The 16684-nt window shown below is 37.7% G+C and overlaps 1 protein-coding gene across 1 annotated transcript in view; it reads left to right on the top strand.

Moving 5' to 3' along the window:
* Positions 1-16684, top strand: part of LOC145463413 (Fanconi anemia group J protein homolog) — a 37768-nt gene that overhangs the window by 7644 nt on the left and 13440 nt on the right. The window contains exons 8-26 of the mRNA XM_081447168.1: positions 56-145; positions 427-529; positions 1157-1279; positions 2104-2199; positions 2976-3111; positions 4195-4241; positions 4779-4928; positions 5411-5454; positions 8103-8213; positions 8307-8352; positions 8636-8663; positions 8772-8827; positions 9501-9641; positions 10538-10606; positions 10981-11031; positions 11545-11616; positions 12029-12101; positions 13445-13519; positions 16575-16684. Coding sequence (XP_081303294.1) covers positions 56-145; positions 427-529; positions 1157-1279; positions 2104-2199; positions 2976-3111; positions 4195-4241; positions 4779-4928; positions 5411-5454; positions 8103-8213; positions 8307-8352; positions 8636-8663; positions 8772-8827; positions 9501-9641; positions 10538-10606; positions 10981-11031; positions 11545-11616; positions 12029-12101; positions 13445-13519; positions 16575-16684 — 1621 coding nt within the window. The remainder of the gene's footprint in view (positions 1-55; positions 146-426; positions 530-1156; positions 1280-2103; positions 2200-2975; positions 3112-4194; positions 4242-4778; positions 4929-5410; positions 5455-8102; positions 8214-8306; positions 8353-8635; positions 8664-8771; positions 8828-9500; positions 9642-10537; positions 10607-10980; positions 11032-11544; positions 11617-12028; positions 12102-13444; positions 13520-16574) is intronic.

Below are 16684 nucleotides of genomic sequence, written 5' to 3'. Positions count from 1 at the left end.
TGTTGTGCACAAGAACTAAACATAGCTGAGTTGTAACAGAAATCATTTTTTGCAGGGTTCCAAAAATTTTCTTTGGAACTAGAACACACAAGCAAATAGCACAGATTTCAAGGGAACTTAGGAAGACTGTGTACAACAAAGTGAGGTATGACTATTGAGATTAGGCTTTTAATTAATGTCTCACAGGTTCGAGATGTCAGGTTTTCTGTTGATCAAGGAGACAAACTAAGCAAACTAAGGATATAAACTACACGACAGAAATTGAAACAAGAAAGACAATTTAACAAAAATCAAGCATGAACTCTGAATCTTGGGATTTATAGTTAAATTCAATAGCTAGCCATTCAACCACTACACCTTCCATGGTTTGTAATAATTTTTTTTTGTAGTGACTGTGTCATTGATTTGAAATTCTCCTATATTTAGGATGACCATACTTTCCAGTCGGGAGCACTCCTGTGTCCATCCAGTAGTTTCAAAGGGGAAAAACAAGAATGAAGAGTGTAAAAAGTTACTGGATGGTTCAATGGTTTGTAGAAATGTATTTTTACCCAGGTTTACAATAAACGTATTGACAGGAAATAGATAAGTAGAAAATCAAGCAACTCTGTGCATGCCCATTAAATGCGTCCAGTTCTGTGTACATAATAATTTTATTATTATTATACATGAGCATATCTGGAACAGTCGTTTAATTCAATTATATCTTTTTAGAATCATGAGCCCCTTGCAACCTCTGCAATAACTTCTCAACTCTCATATCTCCTTGATGGTGAAATGAAAACATTAAAATAAACTTGCTCTTTGGATAACAGTTGCTTCAGTTAACTAGCCAAGAGCTGTGCAGGTGTAGCCCAAAAGTTAGTGGTCTATTAATTCCAAGCCACTCTTACTATCTTACGATAAAAAAAGCAACACACCCTGCCTGCCTGTTGGCCAAACTGGATCAAAAAGTTTGTCCTACACTAGGTTTTTGAGCTATTGGATAGTGTTTCCTATGCACTTCATGTAAGTGTAAAAATGTCCAACTAATTGCCATGTTTTGCTTGGACCAATGGTGTTAAAAAGGTCACCCTGCATATGTATTTAAAACAATTAATGAGTCACACAGCATGGTCTTTATTGTAATTCTGAAGCATTTTTTAATGTTATTTAGGGCACCACTTGCAGGTATTATCAGAAAGTTCACACCATCCGCACCCAAACTAGTCTCAGATATCATGGTCTTGCTACTGCCTGGGATATTGAAGACTTGGTCACTCTTGGAGGTCAAATCAAGGTACAGTTGTCAACGCTGTGGTCTAAGAAAAATTATGACGATCATAAAGGTTCTTAACCATGAAATCCTGGGTGCCCAGCATTTTATAAGCTTATATGAAAAAAGTAAGTTTCCCAGTCGCCCAAGGGTAAAAGGTAGTCACCTGTGGCACCTGGGCACTTCTAGAGCACAGCTCAGGTTGTAACACTCTTTATACCCAAGAGGAAATGACGTCAAAATGTTGTTTGAAACTATAGAAAGGATATCACATGAAACTGGGAAATTGTGTGGATGAAAGTGTACAAGTCATGACTGCCAAAAATAACTCTCTTAAGCTTTAACATAAGGGATATTTGGAGGCCTGTAATAAGAATTTGGGGTACTGTATGGGAATGTTTGTATGAAATACGTATTTTACAATAGTCATTGACAATCTGTTACCCCAAACCGTATACCAGTCACTACAATCACTGTAAGTACACATACATTCTTGTTTTCAGTTTGAAAAAATTGTTCGCTTATGTCATTGTATTGAGGACTCATAGTGTCACCTGTTTTATTTCTATATTAACCTGTTTTCTTTGTGCCTCTTCCTTACTTGTAATTTTGGTGTTTCTTGTTAAGGAAGAACATGACAAATTATTCATAGCCTCAGGTGGTTAAGGTTGAATGTTTTAAGTGAATCCTCCGCAAAGTCACTCTTTCGTTAATCCAATTCTTCAGGTGGTAGAACCAAAAAATTTTCTGTTTTAATAAATTTATTCTTTTAGTGTGTATAATGTTTTGATGTGCTCTTGCACATACTCATCACCATACTAAATATAATGCTCTGATGTGTGATTTAGGCCTGTCCATATTATGCTGCGAGGGAGCTAATGAAGGAAGCTGACATCATTTTCTGTCCTTACAACTATCTCATTGATCCTAAAATCAGAATGCAGGTAAGGCTATTTGTATTCCATTTCACGTTTCAGCCACTCTCTCAGTTTGTGTTGTTCCAGATCATAGTTAATAGAGGGGACTGGTTATGAAGCCCGGCAAACATCAAAGGAGCAAACAGAGAGGCCAAGATTTATGTTGGAAGGTCCACGACCCTGCACAATCTTTTGTTTTGCAGTTATAAACTATGCATGAATTACATAACCAACAAGTTTCTATTGGTTAGTTCCTCAGTACAGAGTAAACAACAGTACTATTGTGTTTTGTGCACGGTCAAGGCCAAAAAAAGTGAACAAAAACATACAACAAAGAACTTTGTCTGGTTTCATAACCATTCCCCTCTATTAACTATGTCCAGATAGATAGATAGATAACTCTCAGGAGAAGCCAAAAAAAGTTTGAAATAGTTGGGGTTGGAAATAGCTAATAGTAAATAACTGATGAGCAAATCCAAGGGAAATATTTTTAGCCCGAAATAATGGGGAATTCAAAGTAACTGAGTTTAAATTATCAGGGTCTGACTGTAGTATACAATTCCCTCTGAATTTTGCTCTAACACATAATTAACCAGGCTTCACTTATGGTAACATAACATAGCATAATGGTTTATTCAAGATACAATTTTAAATATTGTAATAAAAACAAAATAAAATACATAATGAATATGGAGAAGCAGAGGTTGGCCCTATGACGTTTCACCTTCAAAGAAAAGGCAGGTAAGGTAAGGTAGGTCTCACAGTATTCTGAACAGTTTGATGCATTTATCTTTTTGTTTCAGATGGAAATTAGCCTTAAGGACCAGATAGTGGTTCTGGATGAAGCACACAATGTAGAAGACTCAGCACGAGATGCTGCCAGCCTTACACTGACAGCTGTGGACTTACAGAACACATTAGATGACCTTGATAGGCTAGGTAATAAAATGAAAATAGTATTGCTATTACTACATTTGGATGGGCAATCTGTGGATGGGTGGTGGGTGACTTTAGGAAATGATGGCAATACTCACATCTGGTTGCATCCTGCATATTTGTGACATCTGCGGTCCCAAGAATGATATTTGATGTAAACAATTACGTTCAGACCAGGTCATTATTGTGTACTCTTGCAATGTTACAGGGTTTGTATGGGTCCTGGAAAACCTGGAAAGGCCCGGATTTTTATTGTGGCATTTTCCAGGACTGGACAGTCCTTGAAAAACGCTTATGGTCCTGGAAAGTTCTGGAAATCTGTTTAACTCAAGTAAAAAAATATGATGTGTATGGCAGACAGTAAGGAGAATTAACATTGTGATCTTGAGAGTGATCTTGAGAGTGAAAGGGTTAATGTGAATTTTAGACTCCTGGAAAAATCATTCTGAGTCCTGGAGAAGTTCTGGAAAAGTCCTGGAAATCTTTTTCTGAAAAAGGGTATGAACCCTGATGTTAGCTTTCTAGTGTGTTCATTTATAAATCTTTATTAGAAAAGTGGTCTAGAGGAACAATTTACATGAATTTAATGTGCATTGGACTAGCATTCAGGAGGATTAGCACTTACTGTAAGCATGAAGCATCAATCATTTGCCCTCAAGTTTATATGTATTGTATTGTACTTTTTTGTGGAGGTGTGGTGGTGTCGTGGTTAGTGTGGTCGTCTCTGGATTGAGCAGTCCAGGCTTGAGCCCTGGCCAGGGACATTACATTGTATTCTTGGGCAAGACACTCAATTCTCACCTTAATTCTCTTCATGGTCACCCAGGTGTACAAAATTGGGTACTGGCGAATTTAATGCTGGGGGTAATCCTGGGATGGACTAGCATCCCATCCAGGGGGGAGTAGAAGTATTCCTGGTCGCTTCATGCTACAGAAACTGGAGATATGCGCCAGCCTGATGGGCACTCAATCGATGGGATTGTACTTTTTTTAGACTTTGCTTTTATAGGCAACATTTGAAATCAACTGAGCACCAATTGAAGGTTCTTAATTTAACCTTTTGTAAATATTTTATTATCTCTTTAGTGCAACTGCAAGTGTTCACAGATCACCATAAATCTTTACATTTGATGGTAAATATATATCAGGGATTTCTTTATCTGCGTTCAGGATCACCTAAAATCATTGGTAATGAGATCCTTTCAGGTTGAAACTTTTCCACCTGCATTCATCATTTTGCTTCTAACACAGGGAATCATAAAATAATATAAGTAAGGGATAATAAAAGGACATCACCTCTTGTCAGTTGGGGAACATGTTATGCTCTCTAAGAAAAAATAATATCAATGAAAAATATTGTTTAAATGAAAAAAAAAATCAAAATCAAATCATTATACCAAAATAGTTAATTAGTAACGAAAATGTGATACACAAGAGTGTATTCTATCAAACATATTAGTTTAAAATAATTTGTACATCATTACCTTTTCGTGAAAAACTCAAACATGATCGTTAAATTCTTGACTTTGAATGTTGGAATTGATCATCTCAGGGAAGACATCTAGAAATATGATACCAAGCTAAGTTATCCCAACAAAAACCCTAGAATCTGTATTAATCATTGAGGAGAATTTTGCTTCTGACTAAGTCAATTTGTTTTTAATCTGAAGGTGGGAAGCTTTCTACGCTGGATACATGAAAGCTCTGCTCATTTGAGAGAACGGAGCTTTGAACAGTCATCTAAAGTCTGGTCTGGAATGGAAATCGTAGGAGCTATGGAGAAACAAGGAATCACACCAGGAACATTTTACATTTATTATGTACGTGTATGTGTACTTGGTTAAGTGTCAATCAGTACCCTCAATCAACTCTCGTTCAATACTCAACACTCCATCAACACCTAGGTTGACACTCGATTGAACTCTTGGTTGACAGTCGACACTTGACCAACTGTCGACCAACTGTTGATCAAGTGTCATCGAGTGAGCATCGATAGGGATGTTGATTGAGTACTGATCGAGATGTCAATTGAGGGTATCCCTCAATGGTATCAATTGACACTCAGCTGTGGATGCCTTTGGTACACCTGATTCAAAACATTTTACTTTGCAAAAACAAAATGATGGGTAGATTAGGGCTGGGGGGAATTAAGTCTTTTTAGGAGAATTATTAGTTGCAGTGAAATCAGTTCACCCAAGCTCTAAATATATTTTCAAAACATTCAACAGCAAATAATTTGTTATTTTTGGTATGTCTTGCTGAAATTTATTAATATTTTTCTGTTTTTGTTGGAAATTATCAGGAGCATTTTCAGTATCTTATGACAGCCATGAAAGATCCCTCCAGGTAAATTGGAAAATATATTAATTCATCAGTGGTAGAAACTAATCTCACTGATAATCTTTGTTTGTTATATGGGCATGCTCTACCTTTGCATTAGCAATCTTAACTCTGCCATCTTTTATATTGCATCTGAAAAATGCCTACTTGATATTTAAAGTAGTTTTAGCCTTTTGTCAGTTTAAACACTTTTCTAAGTGTTATTCATAAGTTTATTAAGAAATCCTTTTTTAGTCCTAATTATTATTTTAAATGCAATTTATACTAGATATGCAGCGCGTTTGAGTGTACACCATGGGATATTTCAAGAGTCACGTGTATTTTCTTGGTATACACTTAAGCCTTTCTAGGCAAGTGTGTACACAAAGAAAATACAAGTGACAAGTGGGATATATATATGTTATTAGCTGGCTGGGAGGTCTGTGAAGTGAAAAACTGTGACCAAGGTCTTGAAAATGCTGCCCGGGGCTGCAGGCCAAGGGCAGCATTTCAAGTCCAAGGTCACAGTTTTTCACTGTACAGACTGACTTATTGTTTTCCTGTGGTAAATTGATTTACCGATGGTTTTGTTTATCCAACTTTGTCATTGAATCAGCTTACGTGCCGTCTACAAACCTTTGAAAAAAATCTTTACATGTACATTGACAGAGTAACTCAGATACTAGACAAAGAAAGATGTATTAGACTGAGAACAGATTTATTTCATCTTACTTTTTATTAGTTGCATTTAGTTCATTAGTTAAGTTCTCCAAACTTGTTTTTTTGGTGTGAAATTTTGTGCAAAGTTTGAAGTTGTACTACAAAAACAATCTCTGTCAGTCGTTGCAAATCACTTGAAATCAGACTTTTCTACTGTAAATGGAATGGCAGAAAGCGTGGAAATTCGTTGACTGTATTCCGCAGAAATTCTCTAAAATACAACAACAATCAGAGAGGTAAACTCAACTGAAATTGACTCATTTTTTACTTAAAATTGTACAGAGAGACACACAGGATTATGCACCATTACAGTGCCGAGCTACAAACAGCCAAACAAACTCTCACAACTTCAAAAAACTCAATTGAATTTACTTACAGTGACTTTCCTTGCAATTTAAAGGTGAATAGAGATAAACTTGCATTGATCAATTATCAATGGAAGTGTAAAAAGGGCAAAAGATTGACAATTACCGCTAATCCGTTCACAGAAATAGATCAACATGATGGATTCTGCCTGCTGTGATGGGCAGATAGGAAATTTCTGCCCACTTCCAGAACCAATCAGATTGCAGGATTTGTTGAATTCTGCCCGCTTATGAGCTGGAAAAAAATAATCCGTAGCATACCATGGATAGCATTTCATAACTATTAATTTTTATATCATGCCATGGAGATACAACATTTGGCCAACACAGTCAATGTGATATACAGCACATGATAGGAAGGTTGGCTGTAATACAATCAAGTATACAAAGGCTTTCCTGTATTCTGATTGGCTGTATTTTCTTTGGCATGGTATTAATACTTTCATCAGTTTTCTAGAGACAATTCAATTGGACAATTGCAAGGGAAGCAATACCTTTTCCATGGTAGATGCTAGGGGGAGAGTGTATAATTATAACTCAGTTGAAATGTTACAAGAAATAAAGAATCAAAATAAACAACCTGTTAAGCTAGGTAGAAATGATTTTTGAATTTAATTTGTGAGTTATGTCTACCAAACTTAACAGATTGAACTAAATAAAGAAGATATTGATGGACTCGGAACCATAACAAGTTTATAAATTGTTAAATTATATACCTGCCGACTATTTTATGATCACTGTGTTTTGAAAAAAAGTTGTTTCAGCTTCTATCTGGCTGTGCAGTCTAGTAAAACATCTTAGCTTCTCCTAGATTGGCCCATATATTTGTTAGCCCCATTCATGGCTAACAAGCTCGGCATGTTGTGTCTATTTAGTTCATAGTACAGCTGTACCTACTGGATGAACTTTGAGACACTCTGAGTCTTTCTATATGAATCTCAATACGCTGTCACAGGGAATTATCCTGGCAGCTTGCGCAAGAGTACACAGTTTTTAACAATTTAGCTTTAAAATTCTTCACCCTCCCTCCCTTGGAGAAGGGCTTTTATTTGCTATTTGCCAATAAACTGGGATCACTCCTTGTGGTTTGGTTAAGTCTGCGTAGCGACTTGCCCCAAGCTTTGGCATTGCTTGTGTCCCACCATCTTATATCCTGACCTTTATCTTGTCCAATCCAGCCTGTGCTGTGGTGGGGAGATAAGAAAGGCTCTGCCAATACTCTTGTTCTATTCCCATATTAGTAGGGAATAGGTGAGGCTTTTATTTTGTGCACCTCCCTCAATTACATCTGCTATTTATTTACTATGTGTTTACTCTTTCTTCTCTTAAATTAAGTTTTCTTTTTATCCTAAAAATGGTATTTAGTTAAAGGGCATAGAATTAGTTTACAATATCTTTCCCTTTCCACTTTCCTTTCATTGCATTTTGTCTATCACTATTGTATTTAAATCTTGTATTGGAGAAATAAAAAATACAATTACAAGTTGCAAATTTCTATACAGATGTTGATTCTATTGCAGTAGTTTGGTATTGTGAACATCAGCTTTGGACAGGTAGGTAAATTTAGTTACCATGGTTCTTCTTTTGCAGAGCAAGTGACAGCCCTTCTTTAACATCTCATAGTCTTTCTCTTCTGGAAGGAATATTTCTGATTGGCAAATTTATGATGGGAAACAATATGCAATATATCGCTGATTACAGGTAAATACTGCGAGTCCCCCTTTTTTAGGAAATAGATATTCCATGGTTGTTTCAGGGAACATAGGTCCTAAATTAATACTGCTCTTTTACTAGATGTGCCATATTGAAAACATCAGTTATGGTCAGAGATGCAGTTTTGGTAAGTAACAATTTTGTTTTCTATTTAGTAATTAGATAATAAACTTGTAATTTTCTTTGAGGTGATAATTGGCAAGGCAAGGTTCAGATCAACTATCACCCTGTAGAATCACAAACCAATAATGTATGTGTTTTATTTCAATTCTAACTTTAAATAGCAACGTGTAAATTTTCCGAGTACAGTTGCACATCAGTGTTAATATGAATGGTAACTAAGCACACAACTGTAAAATGGTCTTATCCCAAGAGTAACACTTTTCTCTTTTCTTTGCTTGTAAATGTAGCCTGGAGGATGGAGGAGAGCTCATGGAGGTAAGCATATAATGTGTTCTTACTTTAGTTTTTACAAAAAATAACAAAAAATAGTGTTTCGTTTTATTGCAGACTTGACTAATGTGTAGTAATTTTAAATCAAAACAGGAATGAGGAAGGAATGGACTCATTCACTAAACTTTTGGTGTTTGAACCCTGCTGTGGTAAGTTAAGTTATTGACATACATGTGTATGATCCAGCAAAAATTTTTGCACCAAATGGAAGCTATTGTTTATTTGTCAACTCACAGAATTTCTGAAGAACTTTTGAAGTGTAATTGCTGTTTTTTCCTCTCTAGAAAGTAGAGGTGAAAAGCTTATCAGAAAATTTATTGCCAATTGTGCCACAATAATAATATGCTAGTTGCATGTGTAGTTGTTGCAAAAGTCTGTCACGCAAACCTTTACACTAGTAACAGCAACTGAGAATTGACAGACAGACAGACATGATTTAAAATGCTTTTAACTTGTCTGAACGCAAAAATATCTACAGTGTATGTTAGCCACGGGTTAAGCATGGCTACTTTCAAACTTCAGTGACAAATAACTAACTCACTTTGAGCAACAGAGTTTGCAAAAAAGAAACCGTCAAACTTCTTACCTTTGATGATTAAACATAGTGATACCCAGTAAGATCATGCTTTTTCTCAATTTACTGATTCATCCTGAGGTAAAACCCAAGGGTAATATTATTGAAGATGGATGTTCCTTAATTTTAGACTAAGAGAGTTTTTTATTTTTCTAATATAATTGCTTGAGCAACTTTCTGCTCAGCATAATTAGTCTATGTCTAGCTTATTCCATCTTAAGTGTCTGGCTTGTTTCTTTCATTCGAAGGTTTTCTCTGAGATTGGTTCGGAGGCACGGTGTATCGTCCTGACATCTGGAACACTGTCTCCAATGACATCCTTCTCTTCTGAACTTGGAATCAAATTCCCAATCCAACTGGAAGCTAATCATGTCATTGCTAATTCGCAGGTCAGTATTAATATATTGCTGAAACATTACAACTCACAGCAAAGTGTTCTTTGCATTAATTTTGACAGGGGAAGTGTAGGAAAACTTAGAGTCTGCAGACTTTATCCTTTATTTGACTGAGGCAACTATTTGTGGAGGTTGGTGTGGCCTAGTGGTTAGGGCACTGGCTTTGTAATCCGGGGGTCTCCTCCCTGCCACAAGATAGACTTGTGTTTGGTGGTTCCGTATTGAACTTTTCCACGTCTTGTAAATAACCAACAGGTCAGCCTCAATGCAGCTGGGATTTTTAACAAGTTTTCAGTTCTATTTACAATATTTGTTTGTTCATTTATAGTGTCCCTGATTAGCACAGCAGTACTACATACCATAGATATTACAAAAGTCGAGCATGCGCAATATGTAGCCATATTAGCCCATGGCATCGTTGTTTCTTTAGTTAAGAATATGGAGCGAGCACGTTGATTTGTGTGCATGTTAGGGATGATGAACAGCAATGGATGGTGGAAATTCTCTGTACACTTGCTGGTAAAATAGTGGCCTAAAATACAAGTACAATTGAATAGTTATAACCAGTGTCTTATTCGATAAGGGCAGACATTTTTGTCTTTTACTTTTAGCCTGATTGTGGTAGTCTGTCAAAGAACCTCTCTCCACCCAGTTGTAAATGGTTACAGGGAAGCTGTCAGAAATACCAAGTTACTGGGAGGAGGGGGGAGGGGGTGAATTTTTAATAAGCAAGGACCCAGTCAGAGATGTGGACACACCGCGCCTTTATTACTGTAACAGAAACCATAAGTCAAGCACTGGCTCAATTGCATACTAACTGGGACTGACAGAAGAACAGACATGTTATTTATGTATTTTGTTTAACAAAGAGTTGATTGTTGGCTTTTTAGGTGTGGGTTGGAACCCTATCAGCAGGACCAAGTGGTTCAGCTATTAATGCCAGTTATCACAGTGCTGAGGTATGCCGTGAAACAGCATACCAATGTTTTTTTGTTGTTGTTGTTGTTGTTGTTTTTTTGTACTTGACTGGAGTTGTGGCTGTCTAAAGACTGCTTTGTTAGGACTGAGAGTTTGCTTTGCGATACTCGTGAACAAGACAATTTACATAACGCTTTTTTTCCTCGCTGGCCAAAAAATAAGATGCAACATAGATAAAAGTTAGTTGACGAGTAGAAGTTCGATAAACTTGACAGTTAAAGTCTTGTATCTCATCCAAGGATAGTTGCAGTAGTTTTTAGTCTGTTATGGTGTAGAACAAGAAGACACAATGATATGAGTAGATAGAGTTCATGAAACGATCAGTGCTTTGATAAATTATAAACGTTCGTTACAGACCTTCACCTTTCAAGATGAAGTTGGCAAGATGGTACTTAATGTTTGTGAGGTAATGGTTTGTGTTTTGTGACTGTTTTATTAAACGATGACTTATGACGTCATCGTTTAATGCTGGCATACGACATTCCTTATTTGGATAAATAATGTCGCGCTTATGTCGCGCACGATTTATCCCGAATGGAAGCGAGGAGAACAGGGAACTAAACCCGTTTCCTTGCAAACCGCCATCTCGATTTTCGGGATCGAGTGAAATCGTTTTTCGGCAGCTTGTAACATCGACAAAGTGTTGGTTAGATTTCCAGTTGTTAAACGCAGGTATCGGGACTGGAGTGATTGTTGTGTTTTATCCATTGTCTTCTGGTTATGTATAACCATCCGATTGTTTGGTTATTTTCCAGTTTTCTAGACAGAATTTTAGAAATGGCAGTTAAATGTCATCGCTTCTGCGTGCATTGCGTGCTGTTTATTCCCTTTGTGTTACTTAGATCTTGATTAAGATCTTAATTCTTAGCCATTTTATTTAATTTGACATACATGTCTGTTTGTTGTTGTTGTTTTTCAGACAGTACCACATGGTGTACTCTGTTTCTTTCCATCGTACAACATGTTGGACAAGCTCAGCAAACGTTGGCAGGTAAGATGGAATTCCTCCTTGCAGATTGCCATACATTTCCTTTTCGAACGTTCAGCGAATGTAGAGGTAAATCTGGCTTTTTGGCTTTGCATTGATGTTTTAAAGAGAGGTAAGATGTGCATCAATCTTTGAAAGAAAGTTTATTTTTGCCGGAAACTAGTTGTTTTTTGCAAGAGAAAGAGACCGAAAGCAGTTAAGTGTGCTTTTACAGAAGTTTTTCACTTTTCTCTGCGCGCAAATTCGTCCTCTGCACTAGAGAAACGTGTCGATGTAACTCTACAGATATTTCATATGTGTAGGTAGATAGTTTTTGTATCGAATTCTACAAGTTCCTTGAATGGGAGAGGAACTGAGAGTGTGAAGCGAGAAGTTTGCTTACTCAAGGTTCATTCACAATGGTTATTTTTTGTAGTCAACAGGTCTTTGGTCCAAGCTCTTGGACAGGAAAGTACTTGTCAGTGAACCACGCAGTGGAGACAAATTAGGTTTGCAAGGATTGCTCTCATTTTCCTTTTCCGAAAAAAAAAAAAAAAAAAAGATAAAAAATCCGACATTTTGTTTGTGGGATTTGAATGCTCTTGAACGTTTGTTTAGATATCCGGGCCTCATGTAGCTTGCCCCATAGTCTGACATGTCTATGTCCGATACTAAGACAGTTACTTGCATTATTTACGATACTAATACAATTACTTTACACTATTTACGATACTAATACAGCTACTTTACATTATTTACACGTATACAACAACTTTACATTCTTTTAAGATACCAATACAGCTGCATTATACTACTGTATTTTTGCAAAACTGAATACAGAGCATTTTTTTTTATGTATTGTTATGTATCACCTTGCTAAGTTTGTTTTCCATTGTGACCTTGAATGGATTTTGTTCGACTAGTTTCATTTCTACGTTCGGTGGTTTAAGCATTTCCAGCATAAGCATTTTACGAGCATATTTGGCAGTGACGTTCGCAGAAGTGAGGTTGTGTTCATCACTGTTATTGAGAGTTTCTTCTGAGTTAAGAATTGACCCTTTCCATACATCAGGGATCACGAAAAGGAGACCATCATACGTTAGAAAGTCCACTGACAAACCATATTTTTGTTGAAAATCGGATCTTGATGAGAAGTTTCTGCTTTCGTTTAAAAGGTGGTATTTGGGAAGGAGAAAAGACCGGGGACTCGAGTCTCCTTCCCTTCTTTACCTCCATCCCATCATCCCCTGCGTGTCTTACTACTTTTTCACAAGAGATGACTCAGGACGAGTCAGACACAATGCAAACACTTTGGAAAGCGGCCAACGCACCTTTACGTATAGAGCAACTAGTATATGGAATAGCTTAGATAAAGTCACTAAGGAAATTAAATCCCGAAAGACATTTAAAGCTGCCGTGAAAAAACAGCTTCGTAGCAAGCCTTAATTGACGTATTGTTTTATATCATGACATTTTGATAGCGTTTTATATACTAGAGAACATTGTTTTTCTTTTTATCATTATTATTATAGATAGTTTCTGAAAAACCTTTGAGAGGATGAATCTGTTAAAGTTTATAAGTGATTAAGCCTTGAAAACCCAGCTGATCTGTTTTGCGGGTTTTGCTTGTTGACACAGGCAAATTTAATCAAGGACTAATAACTTGGTTTGTTTTGATTTGTGCTCCCTTGCGTGCAGATCAAGGGCCAGGGAAGGGGACTCTATCGAAGACCTAATTCGGCGATGTCAGCTGCCATAGAAATCAAGACAGCCATTACATTTTTTTCATAGTTACAGTATCGACAATGGTATTCCAAAAATGTTTGACAATTATCGTGTTCTCAATTTTCAGAGTTTGACGACATCATGCACCAGTTCTACCATGCTGTAAGAACCAGTGAGGGTGAAGAAAGCGATGAACAGTTAGGTAAACAGCGTCTTATTATTTACATTTTTGTCATACAGTGGGGGCACGGTGACCTGACGGTTAGAGCGCTAGCATCCGGATCGAGCAGTACTGGTTCGAGCCCTGGCCAGGGACATTGTGTTGTGTTATTGAGCAAGACACTTTACTCTCCCAGTACCTCTCTCCACCCAGGTGTGCAAATGAGTACTGGCAAATTTGATGCTGCGGTGTAACCCTGCAATAGACAAGCATCCCATCCACGGGTGGCGGGGGGGGGGGGGGGGGGATAGAAATACTCTTATGCGCTTCATGCTATAAACAATCAATAGGCAAAGTTTGACAAAAATCTCAGTGCAGGTTCAATTTCAGTGGAATGACCTTATGAGATACTAATAAACAGTAAAGGAACAATGATAGTTAAGGATGGAGAAGATTGACAGGGACACGCCCAAACCATGATGTAGTTCCTTAAAGACTGTTTGTTTCAGGATTGTGGGACGTGCTGGCCCACCCTTTCTGTTGGACCTTTGAAGCTTCATCAAACAGATGCTCGATATCGTCAAGTTCACTGTGTTATGACAAACGCCATGAAGGATTGGACTAGTCTTGTTAATGTCGTTATCGGGGACTTTATCTTGGCACGAATTTGCCCCGTCTTGGACTTCGTGAATGTCGGATTCCAAATCCTCGGTGAGAACAAATGAATGTTCGACGGCATTTTCAGTGCAAACTGAGTTGTACTGCATTGGCTAAGCAGCACTTTCCCCGGTTGTTCGGCCTTTCTCGTAGCAAGCCTTAATTGACGTATTGTTTTATATCATGACATTTTGATAGCGTTTTATATACTAGAGAACATTGTTTTTCTTTTTATCATTATTATTATACATAGTTTCTGAAAAGCCTTTCATGCATCGTGAACTTCGCAGAACGTAGATGATCGGTTTGGTGGCATATTGAAACCAGTACATCCATAAAAAGACACCAGTTAGTAAGTCAGGGGTAGCGTCTTTTCCAGCATCTCTTCTCTGCATGTTGACAATGAGCACAATGACGATAGGTGCGTTCAGTCCTAAGTAGGTGACTATGAACACGATCAGTGTCCAAGTTGAGTGAACAAAGGCGGCCATCGTTAACTTTTCCTCGTTGGAAAGTAGCCCTGGGCTGACTCGGCGTCGGAGGGAAAAGAGGAAATTAAAAATTTTCCAAAAGGAAAACAATATGATCAATACACCCAAAGCTTTCACGAGGAATTTTGTAATGCCAGCAGCAGTCCAGTGTTCGGCGGTGTTGATGAAACACAGTCCAGCGAACTCAGCGTAAGTAAATTCTTCGCGCAACATGGGCGCGGTGAATGGAATTGGGAAGATCCAGATGAAGAACAACAAAGCAGTAGCCTGTCGTTTTGACAAACTGGGGAAACGTCTTCGATAGATGGCTCGGCAACGTGCGCACACCATGCACCGACACTAAGAAACGCGACGTTGGCCAAGCAGGTAGAAAGCATGGTTTGTATGGTACAGAAAATACTGCCAAATACCCATTGACCGAACACCAGGGAAACAAAGACGAACGGCATTATAATAAGGCAGCTGGCCAGGTCAGCAGTGCTCAGGCATGCTACAAAAAAGTTCAGAACTGGGCGATGCACGTCGCCCAGTAAGACGGTGTGAATAACGCGCCCATTGCCGTACGTACCGACGACAATGAAACTGAGCAACAACAAGGCTGCCTTGACAAAGCCACTGTTTTGTTTAAACGACGACTGAGTTGTGTGGCTCATGCGTAGCTGTGTGGTGGTGTAGTGTCTTGTAAATCAGCAACAATTGCTGGCAAGCAGAAACGTTCAGTCGGTATTCTTCACTTTCAAATTTCTAAAGTCAAATGTATGCCTCGCGTTAGTTTCAATGAGAAGTATCTTGATGTAGACTCGGCAAGTCTTTCTTCAGTTTTTGTTACGTTTCTGTTCTCAACGTTTGTCGTTGCAAAGGGAATCTACAAACTCCTCCACTCTTATCCGTACTTAGCCTTGCTTAGTTCACTCATTAACTTGGAAATTGTTGACCGACCATTCAACGCCATGTTAATTTTTTTTTCCTTTTCAATTGGTGAATTACAGCGTTAAGAATACCGTAATGTTTTCTCCAAGGTTGCCGTTTCTCTGTTCATCGTATAAGAAGCCTCTCCGCGAGTACAGCTAACTACTCCCCGTGTACTAAGTCAATGCTTGAAAACTGTCCTCAAGACCTCTCCCTGATAAATGTTATGTACAAATGTTATGTTTCTGATTTGAGTAGCAATAGAAAACATGTTTATCGGAGTTAATTGATGTACGTAAGGAATCTCAAGAAATGACTATACAGTGTTATTTACGTCATGGATTTGGCACATTTCACTTGTTACTTTTCATAGCGGTACCTTATTTAGCAGTTATGGGCGCTTTCCATTGAACCAAAACTTCCGGAACTTTCGAAACGGCGACAAATGGTGGAATTTTCGGTCGAATGAAGAGCGCCCTGTAATCATTTGGCAGTGTTACCATTTCACTGAAAGGATGTGTATTAAAATGGTAAGAATTTAAAAGTTCCTCAATTTTATTTCGCTGTTTTTAGCGAGAAAAAAGATTTTAGATTGCAATGTCTTCTTGATCTTGTCATTAGTATTACAAATAGCGTATTATTTTCATATATAGCTTAATATTTTCATATATAGCTTATTATTTTCATATTTCATATTTTTCACAGGAAAATGGGCATTCTAAACAGTGATTGGTCAGAAAAGACTATTACGATACACAATTTACATGAGCCAATCACATAAGATGCAATACAAATTCAGAAATTTGGCTACTTGCGAACTCCCAGTGTAAAGCGCCAAATGTTCTACTTTGTTGAATTTTTACGTTAAACATTAATCAAGTTCTCGTAGATTTAACTTGTATGAGAACTGAAGATTGTTACCTTAAGGGGTAACTCCACTCAAATGTCCTCTTCATTGATAAACCATCTTAATCTTATTATTTGAGACGGAAGAAAAAAAAACGTATGTGAAATTTTTCTTTGTACCCGTTGATGTGTAGACTCAGATGATGACTCCAGTGTTGATGGAGGTTTGTTCCTGGCCGTGTGCAGAGGAAAAGTGAGTGAAGGACTCGACTTTGCAGATAACAACGCCAGAGCCGTCATCACG

The sequence above is a fragment of the Orbicella franksi genome, chromosome 12, assembly GCF_964199315.1.
Source record: "Orbicella franksi chromosome 12, jaOrbFran1.1, whole genome shotgun sequence".
Taxonomy (NCBI): domain Eukaryota; kingdom Metazoa; phylum Cnidaria; class Anthozoa; order Scleractinia; family Merulinidae; genus Orbicella; species Orbicella franksi.
Note: the sequence above shows the minus strand (reverse complement) of the source record. Positions and strands in the feature narration are given on the sequence as shown.